This window comes from Solenopsis invicta, chromosome 3 (assembly GCF_016802725.1).
Source record: "Solenopsis invicta isolate M01_SB chromosome 3, UNIL_Sinv_3.0, whole genome shotgun sequence".
NCBI lineage: Eukaryota > Metazoa > Arthropoda > Insecta > Hymenoptera > Formicidae > Solenopsis > Solenopsis invicta.
In genome coordinates, this window is record NC_052666.1 from 15,956,680 (window position 1) to 15,976,874 (window position 20,195).

Below are 20,195 nucleotides of genomic sequence, written 5' to 3' on the forward strand. Positions count from 1 at the left end.
CACGACTTCAATATGGCTGCGGCGAGTACTCAGGAGCCTTAACTGCGGATGCTTAACGAGCCTTTTCAAAAATAGCTCGCCGTGATTATAATGCTTTAAACTCGTGTTTTAAATACAATATAAAACTACTACAAAATTAAGTGCATAACTTGATAAATAAAAAAATTTTGCATACATAAATATAAAAATCTTATAATCAGTTATTTTCACATTGTGTTAAAAATTTTGCAACGTTATTAAAATGAAACTTTTATACTCAGAAATCGCATTTCTACATTCTAACAATATTTCTGAAATCGCCATAAGATCTTATGCTGTATATACTGTACACAGTGTAAGAGAATATAATACTTGTTAGTCTTTTATTTTGTAAAAAGATTCTCCAGTCAGAGAAAAATTTAAGAATTGCCATCCCGACCTTTTTCGTGAGATCGTTATACTAGCGTCATCAACGTTCATTTTTGACGGTGTAACTGCTCTCAGACTTCTTTCTACTTCAGCTTAAAAAAATAAAGGAAGTCACGTGACATTTATACATGATTTTTAACAGTCTTTTGATATTGCCATCTTCAAAATAATAACTAATAAACAATCAATAAAAATTTTATTATTTAAAAATATTTTTTGAGCTATGTGTGAGTTGTGTGTATGCGCGAATGTGTACACATTTAGCAACCGCGCGCCAGATGAGATAGACACGTCAGACGCATCAACGATCGTCATATATACGACTCGCACGCGATTCTTCGTGCGGAATTATGCACGAACGTTCCATTTATAAATATTGATAAATATTGATATGAAGAAGTGTAAAAAGAATTTTTTATCATAATTATTAAAATGTGCTAACAATTTATACGAAAATAATGATGCAACTTATACGAAAATGATACAACTTACTTAAATGACGATATGATAAAACTTTATTTTTTTAATTTGAAAATGTTCCTTAAAGATTCCATTTTTTCTTGTACATGTACTTCATGTACAAGAAAAAATGGAATGTACATGTAATTCTTGTATTTAGTTTGCTATTTAATTTATTATTAAATTAATTAAATTTTAATTATTTAAAACTTTTCTTCCCGTAAAACTCAATACTATTTTAGAAGATTGTTTAAAGCTCCTGACTCCTCAACCGAGAACTCCGCATTAACGGTAGCGACATTCCGTCGCGGACAAAATTAGAACTAATACACTTGAAACGTGACAGATTGACAATGAAATGTTATCGTGCATGTCATTTTGTTATTATGTGTTTCATTGTGAAAATATGACTTGTCTCGTATTTACCAAATTCATAAAAATGGACCCCGAGTAAAGTTTCTTTGAATTTTATGTATAAAAGTACATTTTTCACTCCTTTCAATAGTTATCCGTGTTTTCCTGTCTGAATAGAAGTCACTTTACATGCTGTTTACGACTATTTACTGACTGCTAGGCAAAAAAAAGATAGTTGTGACCGATATTTAGAAGTGTTTTAAAGCCATCTGATTAGTCTGTTTTATCCAAATTGGCATTATTTAGAAATGGCACGTCGGATAAAATTACGTGCCCATGTGTTTTCCTGTTTCAATTGCTTTACTTTACATGCTTTTTACAACTATTTACTGACTGTTAGGCGGAAAAAGGATAGTCGTGACCGATATTTAGAAGTGTTTTAAAGTCATCTGCTTAGTCTGTTTTATCCAAATTGGCTTTATTTACAAATGGCATGTCGGACAAAATTACGTGTCATTTCACGCAATTTCTCGCTTCTGATGTCACGACTTCAATATGGTCGCGGCGAGTACTCAGGAGCCTTAAAGAAAACTATACAGTCAAAAAATTTGATCACATTCTTATATTACCTGGAAAGACTGGAGGACTTTAATCAATGACAAATAGAAATAAGAATTTAAATACATATAAGACAAGTACAGATAAATAACTATTCAATTTATATTATAGAGTTAATACCGAAGGATTTAGAAAAGGAATTATGTAACGTATATGTGTGTGCATGCGAGCTGTTGAGGCACTTTTGGCGAAGTTTTCCGCCAACAACACCACAACTTGAAGAAAAAGCAATTAGAATGCATGAAGCTCTACATAGATTTCATTCCGCTAAACTAAAACCCTTTGAAGTAAGTATATATTTTTGTACTTGAACAAGTGACGTATATTTATTTAAGCCTGTTTCCGACTACAATTGGGAATTGAGAATTGCAAATTGAAGATTAAAATTTTATTAATCAGATAATTTTATTTTTAATTGGTTTCATTTGGATTAGTTAAATTTTTATCTCTAATTTGCCATCCTCAATCTTCAATGTGTAATTTGATACAAGTGTTTTATACAACATTCATTATTTTATAATATACAAATCCCATTACTTCAGGATCGTGTGCAAAGAGAATTCTCCGCGATCAGTCAACACTTGACGAGTCATCTCAATCAATTGTTAACCACCGCCTACAGGAAGTTCGCGGTGTGGCAACAACGAAAACTGCAAATGAGGTAGCCCTTCATTAAAATTTCGTAAAACAATAAACATAAATAAGCAATATTGGTCATATATTGCATTTCTTAATGTTACCGTAATTAGATATTAATGTCGATGTACTTTACAAGAGAAAAAAACCAAAGCCACGCCGGTTCCATGCGTCTCGGTGCTACCATATTGTTTATTTATTTTGCGTTTAAATTTTAATTTAATAACTTCAAATTTTTTTCAAACTCGTTCAAATCCAATCACAACCAATGATATGTTAACTTGCAATTAGTTTTGTTTAAAAAAAAGTGATTTACTGCTTATTTATTTACATCCAGTGGATTATACATTTAAATGCGTATACGTTTAAAACGCACGGATTCTAAAAAGATCTTCCTACATTCTGGAAAATACAATGTGTTTGCAAATATTTATGCAAGAATGTGATGTAGTTGCATATAGTCATATATCATCTATAATGCAACTATTTTAGTTCAAATTACGATTTGTGAGAGAGACGGGCGACTGCAAATATTGTACGATATCAAAGTAACTGTGATACCGCCACTGCATAGTCAAGTTTATCAATATATATTATATTTTTGCTTTGATAATTTTTTCATGATTACAATTCATATCGACTGCATTAGTCTGTTGATTCCAAAATAACAATTATTTGTTACTATTTAAGGAGGTTCTTTAGTCTTTTCATATATAATGCAAGAACTTGATCAAATTTGGGGAATAAATTTATAATTAATATGTAAATATTCCTGAATTTTTTTAAATTTATTGATCATATGAATTTCTTTAATAACTTTCTGAAATATCATCTTACGGAAAGAAGAGTTTTTAGTAGTTTAATTTCTCAGAAACAAAATTATAAGAACTTCGAAAAATTATATTCATAAGAATAAAATTTTTTAAGGAAAACATTTTGGAATTAGGAAAAATTGAAATTTTACTGTACCATTTTCTTGTAAGTTACTACATTTAAATCATTGTAAAAGAATCTTTCCATTTTTTTCACATCAATGTTTACTAATGTTATAAAAAATATTTTTAAATAATTGTTTTTAAATAATTTTGTTCATTATTATTTTGGAGATGATAACGTCAAAAACTCCATATATTGTATCCATCACGCGTTGTCGATTTTGCACATCACTCTTATTCTCGCGCTCCTGTAGATAAAGATATACGCAAGTAAAATTTTAAATTCACTAAATACAACAGAATATGTCACTGTACGTTGACAACTAATAAAATGAAGAAAATAGCAGTGCATCATCAGATCATTTTACAATTATTTCATCGCGGCCTAATCTTTAGAACCAGCTCAACACGGGAGCAACAATATGAATTAAAAAATTACATAACTTCACTTTTTTCCAACTGAAAAACTTCAATATTATATACCCAAGGCTTTTAGCTTATAAACACACAATATATTAAAGAGCAAAAACGATTAGCTGGATGTACTTGCTAACAAACTGTTTATTATTGACATTGTCATTCACATACTAGTAGAAAAAAACTTGTAGCGAACTGTAAGCGGAAAATGATGGGAAATGTAACGCGAAGAAACTGATAACTTTGGACGGTAATATAAAGACATGCACAATTCAGGCACTCTTCAACTTATTGGTGCATCAGAGCATTTTAATAATATTCAGGTAGACTGTGTTTGTTGTTTTTCAAAATTTAATGTAAGAGAAAATAACACTGAGCATGACTAAGTAAAATGGTCGAAACATTTGTTTTTATTTAAAAGTTTATACGAATAACAATGTCAATAATAAACACAGTTGGTTAATAAGTATATTTGGATAGGAGTTCATGCTCCTTACATACATTGCATGCATGTGTGTGAAGAACTTCCTTAAATATTTTTCAATCTTTATTTTCGAAACCAAGATTAAAACATTTTTTGCACAATTATGATCGAATCAATATGCTTAAACTTTAATTTCTAGATATATCTCGGCATCATTACAGATTTCCTACTATATTATTGTACTGAGAACACAGTGACATTGGTATACTTTACGATATCTGCGATATACTCAACTAAGTGTCTTAATTGTTGAATCCTATTTTTCTCTCGTGCTAACCGAGTAAGGTGATTTGTGAATTTTTTGTAAGCTGCCCCTCGGTCATTACTATAGCAATAAAATTTTGGCAGTTGTAAGAATATAAAATACCTATCTCGATCGAGAACGTGCATACTCGCGCATTATGCTATTATAATTATTACTTAGATGCGTGGTAATAATTATAAGTATATTCTTACATTATAATTATAATAAATGTTATTGTGATGACAAATTTTCAAATATTATATCTCGATTTTCTCTTTTTGTATCCTTCCTTTGTCCAAGATATTTATAAAAAGTACTATTCGAAATAATTATTTTGTGTAGTAATTAAAAGATGCTATTTAATAATTAAGTTTGTATGTACATTTATTTGAGAAGTAACCCGGATAACACAAACTCATTCTATAAACAATAGGTTTGTTCTTCTTGCTTACACTTCGTAAACTATCGTGTAAAATGTACATACACTTTGGCGTTTTTCTTATCGGAAATGACGTTGAGTTGCTCTTCGTCTTGAAAATAGGCTTGTTTTCTATTCCTGGGGGTCGATCATGAAACTTTTTCCTTAAAGGTGCAATTTCACGCAGCGAGTAAAAGCTGGCGTTTTACCCCCACTCAATCGCAACGCAAAGCAGCGTTAAAAAGCTAAACGCTATCGCATCTATCCTTTTCATGTAGCGAATAAAAACTGGCGTTTTACCCTTACTCCACCCAACTCTACCGCAACGCAAAGCAGCGTTAAAAGCGGCAATTGCTAAGTACATAATCTGATATAACCGCAAAAATGGAGTTGAAATATTATAATCAATATGTCGAGTATGTAAAATATTATAAACACACAGTGGCGGTTATAGCTGAAATTAGAAGACGACGTATAGCTGCTGCAATTTCTGCAATGTATTTGTTAAAAAAAGAAAAAGAAATAGATATTAAAAAGAAAGTTTTGGATAGCTCCGATTTTTGTAAATCGTAATGAGCACAGTTTCTTTTTTACATCGGGCCGAAATTGTTACTAATGTATTTACCGCTTTTAGGATAAAAATAATATGAATTTTTATCTATGTAACATTCATTATATCCCTCCATACAAAAGTGCCGATATATTTCTTCACTTTCTTGTATGGTACAAACAATTGTTTTGCACACACCACAAGTATATGAGGGTTTAACAGAAATGTAACAGAATTTCCTACAATATAAAAAACACAGTTATTAACACAATATAACAAATAAAGCTATCTAACATAAATAAATTAAAAACAAAAAGCAACCTAGCCTAAAAGTATGCTTACTATATGTATATAATATATATTAACTTCGTTTGTATTTTCAGATGATGTCGGTTGATTTAACCTTTTAGGGCCAGTTTCACAACTTAGTTTAACCGGAGTTTAAACCTTTAAACTTGGTTTACGGTAAATATTGTGTCCCACAACTGTCTTAAACCTCGGTTAACGTTGTTAAACTGCGGTTAAAGTTGAACGGCGAAATTCGGGCGTTTAAGGTAGATAACCGAGGTTTAATACTGCAGCGCCACTGCTTTCAGTAATCTTTCGAAAATTGTACTTCATGGCTGATATCTCCACGGAATTGTAAAAAGGTTATGTTGCAAGATATGGCTCTGGAATATATGTTATCGTCATCTGACGATGAAGATTTTGTGCAAATAATAAATCGACGCCCGAGAATAATTAGAAGACGACCGTCATATTTTGAAGAATTTGATGACATTGATTTTTATGCTCGATTTCGCTTAACCAAGGAATCTGTTACCGCAGTCTTAAGAGAAATCAAAGAAGAAATTTCTCATAAAACAGAACAGTAAAAATAGTTTTGTAATATTATTAAATTAGTACTTATAGATTACATACTATAATTACGATGACCATATATGTGTTTTTCCAAAGAACAATTTTTTTTTATTTCGAGTGGCTGTCTTTTAGATTTATTTATTTTTTTCAAAACTCAATTTTGTCTTTTATTCTAATCTGTTGTTCTTTATTTTATGAGAAATTTTTTTCTAATTAGTGTTCCAATGTTTAATGTACTTAATAAAGTGTAAATTTTTACAGTAACAATTGAATTTAATTGTTTAGTTCAAACTGATTTGGAAACATGTAAGAAGAAAACCTTAAAACTTTTAAATTTGTTCATTATTTTTTACCTTGGTGTATAGAACCTGTAATATCTCATTCCCTACTCTTCGGTAACAACCAATCACACTACTTGTTCTAGAAGAAAGATAAGTCTGTTGAAGTTTCTTCGCATAGATTATAGGTTTACGTAACCTAGAGTTAAAATCTGGTTGTGAAACGCGATAGAAGTTTAACCGTGGCGTTAAACTTGACGGTAGTTCAACTAAGCTCGGGTTAAACCCAAAGTTGTGAAACTGGGCCTTAGTCATAATTTTTTTTTTATATATTCACTTTTGGAAGGTAATTAATTTGGAATGTAATATTTAAATTTTAGCGTCGTTTTGCTAAAAGTTGGACTGTGTCGAACTTTGAGCGTTTATCCTCTGAATTTGCCAAATTGATGAAAATTGGTGGAGAAGGGATAAACGCCAGCGTTTAGTCGCTAAAAGTTGGACTGTGTCGAACTTTGAGCGTTTATTTGCTGGATTCGCTAAATTGATGGAGAGGGGGTAAAACGCCAGCTTTTACTCGCTGCGTGAACTTGCGCCTTAAGGCGGAAACGTAAAAAGTGAAAAATTTCTCCATTAACTTCAATGGTAAAGATTTTCACTTTTCACGTTTCCGCCTTAGGGAAAAAGTTTCATGATCGACCCACTGCATTAGACTGCACTGGAACGTTCTTTCTTGCTTTCGCTAACTATCAAATATATATCTATTTCATTTTAAGTGCACATTAATTTAGGGAGTTCAGGAACAGAAAACAAACGGAATGTATCACACTTTTATGACGTGTAAAATACGTCATAAAAGTGATACGTTAGGCTTGTTTTCTATTCCTGCACTGGAACGTTCCTTCTTGCTTTCACTAACTTTTAAATATATATCTATTTCATTTTAAGTGCACACTAATTCAGGGAGTTCAGGAACAGAAAACAAACTGATTCTGTTCCTGAACTCCCTGAATTAGTGTGCACTTAAAATGAAATAGATATATATTTGAAAGTAAAGCCTGCCGCAGACGATACGTTTTTTCTTACGAGATTGCTTACGTGCTCCTATACTGGCAGTCTTATGTGCTCCCGTACTGGAAATGGGTAGCTTACGGGCTACGCTACTGGCTCACGTATTGGATTTTCGTAATAGATCATGTCCTATTTTTCTTATGTGATTCTGTACTGGTTTATTGTGAAAGCCAATCAGGACGCAGTCTTATAGGTTATACTGGGTTATACCAGGTTATACTGTCGAAGTGTTGTCAAAGTTCAAACGTGAATTCACTTCGCAAACATAACACCGTGCAGAAATGAAAAGACTTCAAAATAGTCCAAAGAAAGTATTTTATGTTTAATAGAGGCCTACTAATAAGAACCATGTTTATATGCGATAAACACACCAAATTATCATAATAAACACAGTAAAAGTGAAGCATTAAAGAATGTATTGACTGTCGATTCCATAAACGTCGGCGATATTTATTTCGTTGTCGCAATTTTTCAATAATTAAAAATAATGCAATTTTACGACAATGTACAACTGTTGCAATAATTTCATCCATCTCATCTATCTCATCCATATTTAAGCGTGCCGCTTCTATGAAACAAATTTCAGTTGCTTAGCCCGTACGAAAACTCGCACCGTGTGAAGCCCATAGACATAGGATCTATAGACCGAGCATTCGAGGAGTGGGGGTAAAGTTCTCGCGTGAAAAACTAGAAAGAGATAGCCTGCTTTGGACCACTATTTTGTCTTTGTCTAATGACGCGCGTGGGGGTACAGTAAAGGTAACGAAACTCTCGGTAAGGTTAGTGAAAAAGAAAAGGGAAATGTAAGTGAATGTGAAAAAAGAATGAAAGGGAATTGAAAAGCATTGGAAAAAGTGCCAAAATATAAAATTATATATAATGTAAAATTGTGTATTAAAATTTAAACAATAAAGTATTGAATAAACATTTAAAGCACCTGGCATAATAGTAATAAAAAAATTAACTCTGCTGATCTTTATATATATCTATATATATAATATATGTTATTGATTTTTAAATAAAATGAGTTTTGTGAATTTAGATCTTATTTGTCTAATTTTGTTATTCTTAGAAGCAGCATAATGATGTATACAAAGAGTGAAAAACTTTTCTAAGAGAATACAAATCAATTGATTTCTATGATCCATCAATGGAGCTTGATTAAAAGCATGTTTCTTTTCAGTAAATAAATCATTTATTCTTAGTTTTATTAATGTTAAATTTATCAGTTTCTTTATTACGTTTGTAGACGTCAAAATATTAAAAAAAAAAACAAGTGATTCCCCACGCGCATCATTAAACAAAGACAGAATAGTGGTCCAAAGCTTGCTATCTCTTTCTAGTTTTTCACGTCCCCACTCCTCGAATGCTCGGTCTATAGATCCTATGTCTATGGTGAAGCCATGGCCAATAGCACTGCCAGTACCATTGCCCGTACGGTAGCAAGTAAGAAAATCCAATTAGAAATCCAGTAAGAAAAAACGTATCGTCTGCGGCAGGCTTAAGTGAAAGCATGAAGGAACGTTCTAATGTAGTCTAGTGCAGGAACAGAAAACAAGCCAGTATTTCACACTGGTTTTAAGGTGCAGTTACATGCGCAGAAGGTTATTGCGCAGCTTCTTGAAATCTGGACTTGCAGATTCTTGGATAAATAATAGCGTTTTTCATTGGAAGAACTAGTGCGCACTGAGTGCGCACTCGCCGCGGGTAACGTGTTTCATTGGGCGTTTCACGCGCTAAGACGGTACGTGCTGTTTCATTGGGAAGTCTAGTGTCAAGTTTTTGCACTAGTGCGAGATTTCGGCACGAGCTCCGAGAGACGGTGTCAGTTTAGTGCAATATGGCTGCGTCGGATGGTTAGATACGGAGGAACAAAATGTAAATGAGGCTTATAATCATGGTGGAAGTAGACATGGTGTGCGCAGTTTGCAAGCGTCTCTCTCTCTAATTCTTTGCCCTCTCACTTATTTTTTGACCGTATATCCCCACGTGTACCAACCTTGTTTAACTCCGTAAAGTTGCTACAACTGAATGTGGTTGCACGCACGTCATTTAGTACTCTATCGGTCTCTTTTTATCGTATACGTGCGTGAATGTCGTACGATTGCACTTATCGTATAATTATAATAAAATGTACATTAGATTCGACAAACGTAAAAAACGTATGGAAGATGTCGATAATTTTGAAAAGAAAATGTTAAGACTCATCTCCACGATGCTAAAACTCGGTGCAACTTTTCGGGCTGAGAACTGTGTGATCAATTAGCTTGTCACTTTTCCGTAAAAGCTAAACATTGATTGGTTATAATCTTTTCGATCCGAGTACTCGGACTAATTTCTAGCCATTTCTAGCACTGCGGGCTTTTATAAATAAACTTTTGCATAGTAATCAAAGAATATCGTAATATTATTACAATTTCTAAGAGCTGATTTCAAAATCTCCTGTTTGTGACCAGTTCAGTACCAATTGTAATTGATTATTTCTGGTCAATTTTATTTAACGACAACTACAATATGTAAGATAATAATAAAGTATATAAACGTAAGATAATATTAAAAGAAAAAAACTAATATAATAAAGGATAATAATAAACGACTTTTATTTATATGAAAGAAACTCTGATATATTTAAACCAATGGTTTCGCGCTCGTGTTATAAATCACAGATTAATTATAGGCCGTAAACGAGCAAGACGGTTGTTAAATTATAAATTAATTTATTAAAATCTAAAAAGATTGCGAGTACGGAACGTTTTGGTCTTACTTGACCTTCTTCAGCCGTAACATTAACATTAATCTATCATTTTTTTGAACATATTTTTTATTTATTTTTCTACTTGTATATAAGTACGAGTTTGTACCAAACAATAATTATAATATTTCATCAAGAATGCATTGATAGTATTCGGTATTTTCTTTAATAAGTGTAATTATTTTGTGTATTACATAATTTTCTTGAGAAAAGTAGTTACCATTAAAATTTATAAATCATTTTTTAACAATTTTACTAATATAAATTAATTCATCAGAGGAATATATTATTAGGTACTCTTTCAGAGACATAATGATATGTATCAGGTATCAGAGAAAAGGACACAACAAACATATAGCAGGGTATGACAAAGATACAATCAAAACAGTTGTAGTAACTTGATATCATCAAACATTTAGTTTTTCGTAGTTGGCAGACCTGGAAACTTACGGACTCTCGATGCGAAAAAGGGGCGTGGTTTGCGAATTTCGCGCACACCATGTCTACTTCCGCTATGCTTATAATGAAGATAGAGGAGAACAAGAGGCTCTGTTGAAAAAATTAGAAGAAAAAAGAAATTTAATGGAATAATTATTTCAATGAAATGTATATACAATAAAATATTTTATTTCAACTTTCTTTGGCTTACACATTTATTCTTTGAGCACGTAAGAACTGAAAATTCGCAACTTTTTTTACATTTTAACCTGTTTCCCATTAGATAATTAAATAATTATTACAGTTAAATAATCCATTTTTCAAATTACAATGTCTTATATTTTTAAAATTGCACACCACTAATTGCAACTCCTGACAATCTTATATAAGTGGTATAATTTTGTTATGAATGCAAGTGCAAAAAGAAACAAAATGTACATATTCTAATAAAGCAGTGTATGGCAGCTAGTGTATCTTGAAAACGATTCACTTTTATAAGCAACTCACTGCAAACTACGTTTCCAGAAATTTCAAAATTGCATACTACTATGCGACCCCAACAAGTCGCGAGTGAAAGTGCAAGAAACTCGAACTTTCAACGCATTTGGACAGTGTCGCTTGAACTCGGCGAATTTCTAGTACGCACTCCGTGCATTCCAATGGAAAACGCTATAAGTAAGGTTACGTTGTAAATAAGGGAGGTTATGTTTGACGTATAACATTTTTTAACATATAATAACTGAAAATTTATAAAATATATGTTTCAATATTCTATATATGCAACATTAACTATAGATAGTATTAGCAGTAAATATCGGAACATCGCCTCAATGAAATTGTCCTTGTCGCTCGATACTCGACGCTCCCATAACCGGACTTAGGAATAGAGGGACTGTACGTAATCTATAGAGGAGAGGCACCTCCGCGTTGCTAGCTGTCGGACTAACAGATATAACAATTTTGAAGGTGCCATTCGTTTGCTAGTCGTTTGCTAGTTCCGAATATATAAGTATTATTTTAGTTATATCAATAAATAATGTACTAATTCATTTATTAATAAATGAGATTTTATAGTAACTTTAACCCTAGTAACTTTCTAGGTGACTCGATCACCTAGAATCAATTCTAAAATCAATTTACCAATAATAACACCAAATATCTTGGAATCTTTCAAGATACGTAGAATCTTTCAAGATACGTATCATCTATTGCGATGAAAATGCTGCTATATACTGCAAGAGTCAATTTGTAAATAATTTCATACAAAAAAATGTGAAAAATATAATATTGGATTTTTTATTACTTCGTAAGTGGGAATTATTTAGACTTTAGGGTATTAATGATAATTAAATAAATTTTTATTGTTATTTTATTATTTTCCCTATTCTTATTCTAATACCAGATAGCATAAATTTGTATACACATCTAAAATTGGGATATAAAACATCTTACAGACTATTTAAGTTATGATGTTTTAAAGATGCCTTATATTTCGATTTTAAACTTGTGTTGCCTGAGATTGCCATTAAATTGTTAACTTACAATTATCACACTTTACATACTGTGTTATAATATTATTAATTTATTCCAGAAATACATTGACATTAAAAAAATAAATCTATTTTAGTATATATAGTTGTATATTGAAAATCATATATAGGATTTATCTGAATTGTAAAAGTAGTTTGCAAAATATTGTAACGTCTCTTGTTTTCGTTTAAATTCAGCCCTCCTATACAATCCTTAAAATGGCTGACAGTCACGTGATCGAGGTCCATTGACATCAAAGAAGCCGACAGCTACTGTCGCTACTGTATATACTGTGCCGATAGCACACAAGGCACTCACAATGGCAGATGCCTAAAGATTTTCCGTAGGTTGGGTTAGATAAGTCAAGATGATTGGTTGGTGAGCTATCGGGATGTGCGCTACCGGAACTCTCCCCTAGCAGTCCATATTTATATAGTCAAAGACTCGAAAGTTCTTAAGCTGCTTCAGCTTGGTGGGGAGAAGATAAGCCTAAAGGACCTCGCACATGAAATGCATAACATAACATAAGCACAACATAAGACCGATGGACCAATGAGCATCTAGCATAAAGTCGCCATATTGATTTACGTAAGATTCTCATTGGTCCAGAGGCCTTATGCTATGTTTATGCTCTGTTATGCATTTCATGTGCGAGGCCCTTGAACGTGTAAACGCACCTCACTTTAAGTAGGAGTTATAACATTAACGTTACTAAATCGAAGTTAGAAGCCGTGTAAACGTAGTCTATGACTACGTTCAGAAAATAATTCAGTTCAGTAAGATCTCAGTGATTCTTAACATGATTGGTTCTTTTCTGGATCTAAGTTTAAAAATTAATCATAATAAAGAATAATGGAGCTGTTTTGCTGAACACATCAAAATTTCAAGAAATAACCATAATCTGCCATACTTAAACCATTTATATATTCTGATGTATCCGCACTTAACCTTTCTTCTGCATGTCTCTTGCTGTCACATTGTATCACATGATCAAAGAATCGCCAAGTTATTGGCTAACATTGCGATTAAAGATTGAGAAAATAGACTGAGCTCTATTTCCAATCTGTAATCTCAATCTTTACTTTCTGTATTCTGATTGGTCGAAATCCAATCTCCAATATGCAATCTCAATGCAATCCCAATTTCCAATACGTAGTCTGATACGGGCTTAACGCAGTCAACGCAAGGTTAGGGCAGAGAGGAACCTGAGAGCGGTCATGCTTCGATTTTAGGTGCGACTTTATTTTGAGAGGGCCTCTGTGATTCACGAAAAGTGGACCTTGAACTACGTAGCCAAAGTCCATTTTCCACGTCGGTAATGTCCACGTTTTCGTGGTTCTCAGCAGCGCTATGTCGATATTACGGTTCTCCTCCGTGCTATGTGCAGGAGTGAGAGATGCGTTAGTTAGATAAAGACGGACAATCGGTCTCTGTCCGTCGTCTGTTTAGACCATCGGTACGAGAGAGAAAACATCATGGTGGCAAACACGGAGCGAGCGGCGATGTTATCTCTACGGATACCTTCCTCTCCACTCCCCTCTCGCCCATCTCGTTTTCCGCGCTACGTTTTGGCCGTAAAATTCAGAGAGAGGATTTCGGACGATTTCTGGACAGGGACGTAGAGAGGCCAGAAAGCGCCCACTTTTTATACATGTCTTATATTTTGTTATAATGGCATATGCGTACAATTCTTACACAAAATAATTGTAATCATAATGAATCAAACAAGTTTATACATTATATATATATTTTTTTCCATTTAAAAAAACTTATACATTTTCCTTTAGGTATCCATTGCTTTAAAAATTCTTTTTCTGTGAATTGCTGTCTATTTAAGATAAAACTATGTAAAAATGTTTACATCTAGAAACGTAAGAATATCACGAATAATTTCACTTTGAACAAATTATTCATAAGTCTTACATTTTCACATATGTAAAAATATTTAATTTTATTTATATGATATACGCAGTAATTTTTTGGAAATGTTTTTTTAAGGCAAATGATAACAAATATATATAAACCCGTGTGATTTTTACAATTATTTTATGTAAAGTTGCACATTTTGATTTGAAAAAAAAATTCATTGACTTCGTCGTCCAAGTGATGACGTATTTTGTCAATCTTTCCGTACGACGACAGGTGAAAAATCATCAGCTTTGATCACCGCGTGGTCTCTCCTTGTCAGTACCCGCAGTGTACAATATGTAATGTAATTAAAAAATTATTTTTATTATAATCATATGTATACACGCGCGCGCGCGCGCGCGCGCGCGCGTGTGTGTGTGTGTGTGTGTGTGTGTGGCCAGAATCCATTGTCGTCTCTTCATAATTACGATACAGCAAGACAGAGAGTAAACGAAAAAGGATAGACGCTAACGTGCCTGAATTGGAAGCTCTATGCTTTTTTGTTTACTTTCCGTCACGCTACCGCGGCGACGGACAAGTGCTTTGACTCGCGAGCATTATACACGTACAAGTTTGCCAGGTTTTCGGCAAGCTTTTGTGTGTATAATGTTTGCGGTTGTTCCTGTAATTTAAAAATCTGAATTGTTATACTAATCTACTTAGAAAACAATAAAAAATTTATTTTAAAAATATAATATTTATTTTATTACGTTGTACTTTACATAAAATTATAGAATAAAAGATAGGATGTAAGGTGTAGGTTGTACATAAGCGTATAGAATAAAATAGAGTATAGAATACAGAATAGATATAAGTACAAATAGATATCTAAGTATAGAGCTAAAAGTGTTAGAAATAAAAATAAATAAATAAGTTCCTTTCTACATATATTTATTTTTTATTGTAACGTTTATTTTTACATAATTTTAATCTCTTTCTCTTCACAAATGTTTCTTTTTTTCTTTTTAAAAGTAAAGTTACAATTCATCTTGAATTTGCGATTATAAATATGCATGTTTTTATTTATACTCGCTCATTATCATTAGTATACACATAGTATACACACCATTAGTATACGCACCTTGTATACAAAGTATAAAGCACATATTAACATGCAATAAAATATATATAGAAAATATTCTTTTACATTCATCTTTAAAAAAAAAATTCTTTGTGTCACACACAGCACACACACATACGAGGTGTGTTCAAAAAGTATCGCGAATTTTGTGTTTTTTCAAAAATTATTTATTTATTCATGAATATCTATTTTGTCCCCTTCAAAGTAATCCCCATGAGATATTATACACTTGTGCCAACGGTTTTTCCAATCTTCGAAGCACTTCAAAAAATCATTTTTTTTTATCTTGTTCAGCTCCTCCTTCGATGCCGTCTTTATCTCGTCAAGCGTAGCGTAACGTCGTCCTTTCATGGGCCTCTTCAGTTTAGGGAACAAGAAAAAGTCACAGGGGGCCAGATCTGGGGAATACGGTGGCTGCGGCATCATTAGTGTGTTGTTTTTGGCCAAAAAGTCGCGCACAAGCAACGATGTGTGAGCAGGGGCGTTTGGTACGAATTTCGCGGCGACCCGTCTCATACCCAAATCATTGATAAAAATCGAATGGCACGAGCCAGTCGATATGTTTAGGTCCTCAGCAACTTCTCTAACGGTGATTCGACGATTTGCCAATACCATTTTCTCCACTTCATTAATTTTTTCGTCTGTTGTTGAAGTGCTCGGGCGTCCGGCACGCTCTTCGTCGTTCACATCTTCTCGGCCTTCTGAGAACATTTTGTACCACCGATAAACGTTGCTTCGGTCCACGGTAGCTTCTCCGTATGCCACAGTCAACATTCGGAATGCATCCGCGCACTTAATTTCGTTTTTCACACAAAATTTGATACAGGTTCTTTGATCCATTTTTTTGAATAGGTAAAAATCGAAGACGATCCAAAACACGTGCAAGCAAAGCAGCTGTCAACAATTAAGTGAACATTCAAAATGGCCGAGCTTGTCGGCATAAGTGAGAGACATGAGTACCAACATAACGCCACAAAAAGATCGAAATTCGAATATACGTAACCCGCGAAAATTCAAAATTCGCGATACTTTTTGAACACACCTCGTACACACAAACACACGGCACGTGTATGATGCACAAATTGAAATTAATATAGTTACGATTTAATTGTAATAATATTCATTTAATTGTAATAATTTACATAATTCGTCATAAAACTGATATACACACATGCGAATTAAATTATGTTTGCATCATACTCGTACATGAGAATCTTAGCAGCTTAAATAGCTGAGCCCCTTCACCACATCAAGGTGATTCTCATGAAGGGGAAAAAATGGGAAGCAACATCAGCTAGAAATTAAATTTGTATTTTCTTTAAAATATAAAAATAGAGAAAAAAGACGTAAGAAGTTAGAAAGAGCGTACCCCTCTCTTGGTTTGTCAAATATAACCTATATATCTCTTTTCAACGTAGAACGCATGTTTACAGAAATACGAATTTCTTTAAAATCATAAAATTCTACTTAATGTTGGTATTTTTGTTATTAAGCATGTTATAAGGATCGCAATCACAATTGAAATAATTGCATAAATCTTAGATTAGCAGATGTTATCACAGGACAAATAAAAGATTAATGTGATCATGCTACGAAATTGTAAAATCATACATTTACTTATTACTAATGATGTAATGCAAGACGCAAAGTAAAAAAGAATGAAAGGAAATACATTAAATACATTCTATGTTGGTAATAAATTATACATACAAGTACATACATATGTTAATATGTTGATATGTATGTATTATGTATATACATATATTATATACCGTGATTTTTACAAATCACAGTATTTAATAATAAGATACAAAAATATTTTAATACACATGTGTATTAAATATACAAAATATTTCAGAAAAACAAACACAAAAAACTGATATCATTATATCAGTTATTTCAAAGAAGTTTGCATAGTAAGAAGTTTACATAGTAACATCTTCTCTGTGATAACATCTGCTAGTCTTAGATTTATGCAATTATTTCAATTGTGATTGCGATCTTTATAACATGCTTAATAACAAAAATACCAACATTAAGTAGAATTTTATGATTTTAAAGAAATTCGTATTTCTGTAAACATGCGTTCTACGTTGAAAATAGATATATAGGTTATATTTGACAAACCAAGAGAGGGGTACGCTCTTTCTAACTTCTTACGTCTTTTTTCTCTATTTTTATATTTTAAAGAAAATACAAATTTAATTTCTAGCTGATGTTGCTTCCCATTTTTTCCCCTTCATGAAAATCACCTTGACGTGGTGAAGGGGCTCAGCTATTTAAGCTGCTAAGATTCTCATGTACGAGTATGATGCAAACATAATTTAATTCGTATGTGTGTATATCAGTTTTATGACGAATTATGTAAATTATTACAATTAAATGAATATTATTACAATTAAATCGTAACTATATTAATTTCAATTTGTGCATCATACACGTGCCGTGTGTTTGTGTGTATGTGTGTGTGCTGTGTGTGACACAAAGAATTTTTTTTTTAAAGATGAATGTAAAAGAATATTTTCTATATATATTTTATTGCATGTTAATATGTGCTTTATACTTTGTATACAAGGTGCGTATACTAATGGTGTGTATACTATGTGTATACTAATGATAATGAGCGAGTATAAATAAAAACATGCATATTTATAATCGCAAATTCAAGATGAATTGTAACTTTACTTTTAAAAAGAAAAAAAGAAACATTTTTGAAGAGAAAGAGATTAAAATTATGTAAAAATAAACGTTACAATAAAAAATAAATATATGTAGAAAGGAACTTATTTATTTATTTTTATTTCTAACACTTTTAGCTCTATACTTAGATATCTATTTGTACTTATATCTATTCTGTATTCTATACTCTATTTTATTCTATACGCTTATGTACAACCTACACCTTACATCCTATCTTTTATTCTATAATTTTATGTAAAGTACAACGTAATAAAATAAATATTATATTTTTAAAATAAATTTTTTATTGTTTTCTAAGTAGATTAGTATAACAATTCAGATTTTTAAATTACAGGAACAACCGCAAACATTATACACACAAAAGCTTGCCGAAAACCTGGCAAACTTGTACGTGTATAATGCTCGCGAGTCAAAGCACTTGTCCGTCGCCGCGGTAGCGTGACGGAAAGTAAACAAAAAAGCATAGAGCTTCCAATTCAGACACGTTAGCGTCTATCCTTTTTCGTTTACTCTCTGTCTTGCTGTATCGTAATTATGAAGAGACGACAATGGATTCTGGCCACATACACACACACACACACACACACACACACGCGCGCGCGCGCGCGCGTGTATACATATGATTATAATAAAAATAATTTTTTAATTACATTACATATTGTACACTGCGGGTACTGACAAGGAGAGACCACGCGGTGATCAAAGCTGATGATTTTTCACCTGTCGTCGTACGGAAAGATTGACAAAATACGTCATCACTTGGACGACGAAGTCAATGAATTTTTTTTTTCAAATCAAAATGTGCAACTTTACATAAAATAATTGTAAAAATCACACGGGTTTATATATATTTGTTATCATTTGCCTTAACAAAACATTTCCAAAAAATTACTGCGTATATCATATAAATAAAATTAAATATTTTTACATATGTGAAAATGTAAGACTTATGAATAATTTGTTCAAAGTGAAATTATTCGTGATATTCTTACGTTTCTAGATGTAAACATTTTTACATAGTTTTATCTTAAATAGACAGCAATTCACAGAAAAAGAATTTTTAAAGCAATGGATACCTAAAGGAAAATGTATAAGTTTTTTTAAATGGAAAAAAATATATATATAATGTATAAACTTGTTTGATTCATTATGATTACAATTATTTTGTGTAAGAATTGTACGCATATGCCATTATAACAAAATATAAGACATGTATAAAAAGTGGGCGCTTTCTGGCCTCTCTACGTCCCTGTCCAGAAATCGTCCGAAATCCTCTCTCTGAATTTTACGGCCAAAACGTAGCGCGGAAAACGAGATGGGCGAGAGGGGAGTGGAGAGGAAGGTATCCGTAGAGATAACATCGCCGCTCGCTCCGTGTTTGCCACCATGATGCTTTCTCTCTCGTACCGATGGTCTAAACAGACGACGGACAGAGACCGATTGTCCGTCTTTATCTAACTAACGCATCTCTCACTCCTGCACATAGCACGGAGGAGAACCGTAATATCGACATAGCGCTGCTGAGAACCACGAAAACGTGGACATTACCGACGTGGAAAATGGACTTTGGCTACGTAGTTCAAGGTCCACTTTTCGTGAATCACAGAGGCCCTCTCAAAATAAAGTCGCACCTAAAATCGAAGCATGACCGCTCTCAGGTTCCTCTCTGGTTAGGGTTACCCATAGGCGCTACAATCAGTATTAGCGAATCGCCTCGGTGCTCGATATTACGAATAGCCCCAACATCAACTGTGCGCATTATTGCGTATGATCGACAAAAATAGACATCACACAGCAAAAAGTAAACATGAAATGTTTCAAATACATTCAACTGGACACGATACATTCAAAGTTTTCAAAAAAACCTTATTATCTTACTTAAATTTCTAAGAAATGCTATTAGAAATTACTTCGACTGTCGCAAAACACATTTTTCACTACTACGACTTCAATATGACGCTGTTGCCAACAAAACTTTGTTAGCAACATCGTTACATTAGGACCGCGTTTACAGTGTTTAAAGTAAATTTTTAATATGTACCCATAAAAAGATATT

At 32.7% G+C, this 20,195-nt stretch overlaps 1 protein-coding gene and 1 long non-coding RNA gene across 4 annotated transcripts in view; one reads left to right on the top strand and one right to left on the bottom strand.

Moving 5' to 3' along the window:
- LOC105204149 (general transcription factor IIH subunit 1) overlaps window positions 1-4,815 on the top strand; it is a 32,411-nt gene extending 27,596 nt beyond the window's left edge. For all 3 annotated transcript variants that reach the window (XM_026141377.2, XM_026141376.2, XM_039446468.1), the window contains exons 7-8: window positions 1,951-2,126; window positions 2,382-4,815. In XM_026141377.2, coding sequence (XP_025997162.1) covers window positions 1,951-2,126; window positions 2,382-2,504 — 299 coding nt within the window. In that variant the 3' untranslated portion in view covers window positions 2,505-4,815. The remainder of the gene's footprint in view (window positions 1-1,950; window positions 2,127-2,381) is intronic.
- A 7,456-nt stretch (window positions 4,816-12,271) lies between these two features.
- LOC120357066 lies at window positions 12,272-14,066 on the bottom strand. The gene is made up of 2 exons (XR_005574256.1): window positions 13,128-14,066; window positions 12,272-12,948 (listed from the first exon to the last, which is right to left on the bottom strand). It is a non-coding gene; the product is annotated as an uncharacterized LOC120357066 (long non-coding RNA).
- Window positions 14,067-20,195: the final 6,129 nt, after the last annotated feature.